Source organism: Galeopterus variegatus, unplaced genomic scaffold (genome assembly GCF_000696425.1).
Source record: "Galeopterus variegatus unplaced genomic scaffold, G_variegatus-3.0.2 Scaffold10598, whole genome shotgun sequence".
Taxonomy (NCBI): domain Eukaryota; kingdom Metazoa; phylum Chordata; class Mammalia; order Dermoptera; family Cynocephalidae; genus Galeopterus; species Galeopterus variegatus.
In genome coordinates, this window is record NW_007736709.1 from 49263 (window position 1) to 54349 (window position 5087).

General features: G+C 41.6%; 1 protein-coding gene across 1 annotated transcript in view; it reads left to right on the forward strand.

Annotated features, from left to right (window-relative positions):
- ALDH7A1 (aldehyde dehydrogenase 7 family, member A1) overlaps positions 1-5087 on the forward strand; it is a 34922-nt gene that overhangs the window by 23674 nt on the left and 6161 nt on the right. The window contains exons 9-11 of the mRNA XM_008594342.1: positions 998-1092; positions 3666-3750; positions 4972-5078. Of these exons, the coding sequence (XP_008592564.1) occupies positions 998-1092; positions 3666-3750; positions 4972-5078 (287 nt within the window). The remainder of the gene's footprint in view (positions 1-997; positions 1093-3665; positions 3751-4971; positions 5079-5087) is intronic.

A 5087-nucleotide genomic window follows, 5' to 3' on the forward strand; every position in this document is an offset into this window, starting at 1 on the left:
CCGTTAGTAGCCCAGACATTATTACCCCATTTTACAGATGAGGAAACTGAGGCCTAAAAAATTTAAAATAACACAACTAAAAAGTGGTGGAGATGGATAAGAACTCTGGTCTGTTTTCACAAACCATTGTGCTGGTCTGTGAACACGGTTAGATTGGAGAGGGAAAAATGGCAGTTTTAAGAGGTAACAGTGGCTATAAGTTTCCAGAAGGTATAAGAAGGGGGGAATTACAAATAATATAAATGGAAGGGTTAACCTTGTAAAGATTATGCTAACTTTTTCTTCTGAGGGCAGAAGAGGAAGAAGTAAAAGTAGAGAGGAATTTGGAGGTGATTTTGCATTGATCTCCTCAGAGGAACAGAGGAAGCACTGCAGGGTCTTGAGTACTTCGAGATTGTCCCTGAAGTAGAAGGCTGGGTCATCTGGTGGAGTCAAGAGCTGAGGGGTTTCAGAGACTGGAAAAAGATTAGGGTGGCAACAGGGAATTGACTCATGCAAGCGAGGCCCAGATGTTGCTAGAAAGCATGGTTTTTATTGAGGTGGTAGTCAGAACGGTTACGTTGTCCTCTCTAAGTGTCTATGGGCACCAAAGAGCTGCCGTCCAAAGTCTGTTGGGGTTGAGACTAGAGACAAGTAAAGCTGACAAAGAGAGGGTGATGGCTTCAGAGAAGAGACCTCAGTGAGGAGGAGGCTCAGGCAGTAGCAGAAACTGAGATGGAAGATGAAGGGGTCAGAGGAGTGAGAGCCTCAGTTTACCTCCGGGTAAAGATCATAGAGCTCATTGCTCTATTCTCATAATCTTCCCTGGAAGAAAAGTGTGCCTTTCCCCCTAATGAAGAGATGTATCTCTGCGATGTTAACATGCTTACTTTACAGTTATAGTTTTGATGTTGTCTTACTGCACTTTCTACAGGCATCGTTTTATACCAGTTAGCGAGTACCTGTGTGCCTACTTTGCCATGCTCATGGCTGTGTGTTTGTGCTTCTCTTCTCTAAGCTTTCGAGGATGCGGACCTCAGCTTAGTGGTCCCGTCAGCTCTCTTTGCTGCCGTGGGGACAGCCGGCCAGAGGTGTACCACCGCGAGGCGACTGGTGAGTGTTGTCCTGCTCTTCAAGCCCCACTTTCTTACAAATTCTGTTAGGGAAGTGTCATAGAAGTACTGCTAGGAAAATGTGTTCCCGAGATGTGCTTTGAAAATATTTGGCCCTGCTACTGTCTTGTGGGTGCGTAGCTGATGTTGTTAGTTAACTGGAGACTCTGCTTTTTCTACCACCCCAACCTAAAATTGGTCTCACTACCAGTTGATTGGGGTTGGACTGGGAGGTGAGACCTGTTTTCAGTCCTGCTCCTAGAACAATATGGACAAAGTCCATAATATGTCACTTAGAGAATAAAACCAGCTAAAACTTTGAAAAATTCTAAAACTGTTGGCTAAAAGATAGGCAGCTTATGCTTTTTTATAAAAACATTTTAAATAATAAAACATTTTAAAGATTTCAATTTTTGGTCTCTTAAATCAAGTCTTAAATTTGACTTGATGTGACATGGTTTACTGAAAAGGAAGTGACTCTATGTATGTGTGCGTTCTCTATAAATAGTCTGCATACATATAGATAAGACAGATTAGTGTTAAGTGTATATAAGGAGATGTGGTTTAGCTTCAGAGTGGAGTTTGGGAAGTTTAGTCCCCCCACACTTAGATTGAGCTGGATTTCAGTTTAGTGTGAGGTACAACATTGATTTTCATGACTCTACAGTACTGAAAAACTATACTGTAAGCAAATTTTGATTAAGTACAAAATTTGGCTACATTTGTCTTTTATTATTATTGAGTTTAACTTTTGTAATTAAAAGACAGTCTATTCTTGGATTGCAAGGAATTAGCTTCAGGTCTTTTCTCTTACCCATATTGAGTATGAACAAAGTCTTTATAATGTTGACGTTATCTAAATTAATTAGAATAAGATAAAAGATATATGAAAACTCAGTCTTTACCCTTCTCAGACTTTTCACATTTTTTCCTTGTGTTTTGCAACAAATAAAAATCAGTCTTTATTTTTACATTAATCAGTTGAAAGTCCTCAAAAACTGCAAGATGCAGTATTCTTAGTGTTTACAATTTATTAAATTTATTCACTTTAAACATGTATTACATTAAAGCTAAGAAGGAAACAAGGGTACCCTAAATGATTATACCCTTAAGTACATGGTAAAATATGAAATGGTATGTGTTTCTCTATTCAACCAACTTTTATTTTTCCTTTGAGTCTTGCAGCAAGTACACATAGCCAAGCTTTATATTTAGTGTTAAATATTAAAGGATACTATTAGTCATTGCCCAAATCAATTTCTATACAGTTAGCAGTATGTAGGAAAAAAATATTCATTACTATGGATCTCTCTATGACTAGTGCTCATAATGTCAATGTATTCCTCACGTGGAGAGCCATCCAGAGAGTGGGTGGTTGGGAAAGTTCACTTCCACCACTGGGAGCATAGCAGGGAGCTCACATCCTACCCAGAGTGAGTACAAAGATTGTGCTCCCTGATTAAGGCCTCACTCTGGAGACCTACGTGTTCTGAGGCTAAGTGCATGTGGTTATGCAGCAGAGATGGCTTGACCAAACTGATGTGGTATGTGTTCATTGAGACTTACACTTATACTTGATGTTCTCTGCTAATTAAGATGTCAAATGCTTTAGAACAGAAACAGGAATGATGGGGCCGGTCCTGTGGCGCACTCAGGAGAGTGCGGTGCTGGGAGCGCAGCGACGCTCCCGCCGCAGATTCAGATCCTATGTAGGAATGGTCGGTGCACTCACTGGCTGAGCGCAGTGCGGGCGACACCAAGCCAAGGGTTGCGATTCCCTTACCAGTCACGAAAAAGACACACACACACACGAAACAGGAATGATGGATTTGTGCACTCACTGGCTAAGCGCAGTACAGGCGACACCAAGCCAAGGGTTGCGATTCCCTTACCAGTCACGAAAAAGACACACACACACACACACACACACACACGAAACAGGAATGATGGATTTGTGCACTCACTGGCTAAGCGCAGTGCAGGCGACACCAAGCCAAGGGTTGCGATTCCCTTACCAGTCACGAAAAAGACACACACACACACACAGACACACATACATTAAGGGTTGCGATTCCCTTACCAGTCACGAAAAAGACACACACACACACACACACACACACACACACACATACATACACACACACACACGAAACAGGAATGATGGATTTGTGAAACTTAGCCAAATAAGTCCTTAGCAATTTGGTACAGACCTGGCTTATGATTTTATTCTGACATCCACCTAGAGGAAATTATTATCTTCATGTAGTTAATATTAAAATTAGAAATTAGGGGCTGGCCGGTTAGTTCAGTGGTTAAAGTACAACCTTGTAATGACAAGCTCAAGGGTTTGGTTCCCCATACCAGCCAGCCACCAATAAGTAAATAAATAAATAAAATTAGAAATCATGTAATTAAAAAACAAACATGCTTCTATTTGTTTATGTTTTCAGAGATTACAATATTTCAATAACTATTAAGAACTCTTAATTAGTACTATTAAGAAAAATTGTACATTGTTAAAAAATTTGTGCATTTATTTTACATTTCCTTCTATGTTTTTCTTTTTTCACTTAGTTTTTACATGAAAGCATCTATGATGAAGTTGTAAATAGACTTAAAAAGGCCTATGCACAGATCCGTGTTGGGAACCCATGGGACTGTGAGTGTCTGGTTCTGTTTCAAAGATTTTCCTTTTTGACAGCTAGTGTTACAAGTGTTTCTGATCTTCTAAATTTGGGGGGTTTCCGCCTCTTTCCTGAGGGCACATGAAGCAGGTTATTGGGCATTTGGGGTGACACATCTGCTCCTAGGTTAGGATCCTTGGTGCTTGGTGTGGGCTGGTGGGTGGGACTGGGAGGTGTTGTTTAGATGGGATGAAAGTTGCCGAGCTTTTCTGTCTTCACTACTATTACCCTTGTCCGAGGCACTGCCTCTCTCTCTCCTGGAAGCTGCAGGAGTCCCCTAACAGACTTCTTCCACTGCTGCCTTTCATAGCAAGCAGAGTGATTTTTATTTTTTGTTTGTTTTTGGCAGCTGGCTAGAATGGGGATCTGAATCCTTGACCTTGGTGTTAAACCAGAGGGATTTTTAAAAATCGTAATCAGATAATCCACTCTCCTCCTTGAAACATTCTAGTGACTTACCATTGCTTTTAGATTGAAATCTAGATTCTTTTTGATTCTCTGGTTAGCAGGCTCCCACTCTTTAGTGGTTTGACATCTGCTGCCTACCCTGCCCACCTTCTGACCAGACCTCCTGTGTACATTTGTTCCCGTGCTCCTTGAACTCCAGCTTCTCCACCCTGTTTTCAGTGTGCCAAGCAGTCCAGGCTCTGTCTTGCTCTCTGCTGAAAATGCTCTTCCGCCTCACAGAGCTTCCTTCTTCCTCTGTCCCTGCAGTTACCTTACCTTCAATGCTCTAGTTTCCTGCAGCTGTAACCTCGGGCAGTATCAGTCTCTCTCCCTTGAATTGCACACCAACTACTAAGACCGTGGCATTCTTAAAGAATGGTCACGCTGTAATGAATATATTTTTAATGCAGTGCTCTGATTAATTGATAGCCATGCCTCCAGGGGTTGGCAAAGAAATTTGGCCCACTATGTGTTTCTGTAAAGAAAGTTTATGGGTACACAGCCACACCCACTCATTTACATATTGCCTGTGGCTGCTTTCTCACTATAGTAGCTGTAGTGAAGACCATATATGTTGTGCAAAGCATAAAATGTTTACCGTCTGGCCCTTTACAGAAAAAGGTTGCTGACTCCTGCTCTAAACTGAGCAGACATAGGAAGGGATTGGCCTGTCCTTTGGGAAAGCAGTTTATGATAATAAGATGATGTCATTGAGGCCAAAATGAAGATCATTTCTTTTCTCTCCCTAGCTAATGTTCTGTATGGGCCGCTCCACACCAAACAGGCAGTGAATATGTTTCTTGGAGCAGTGGAAGAAGCAAAGAAAGAAGGTGGCACAGTGGTCTCTGGGGGCAAGGTAAGGAGA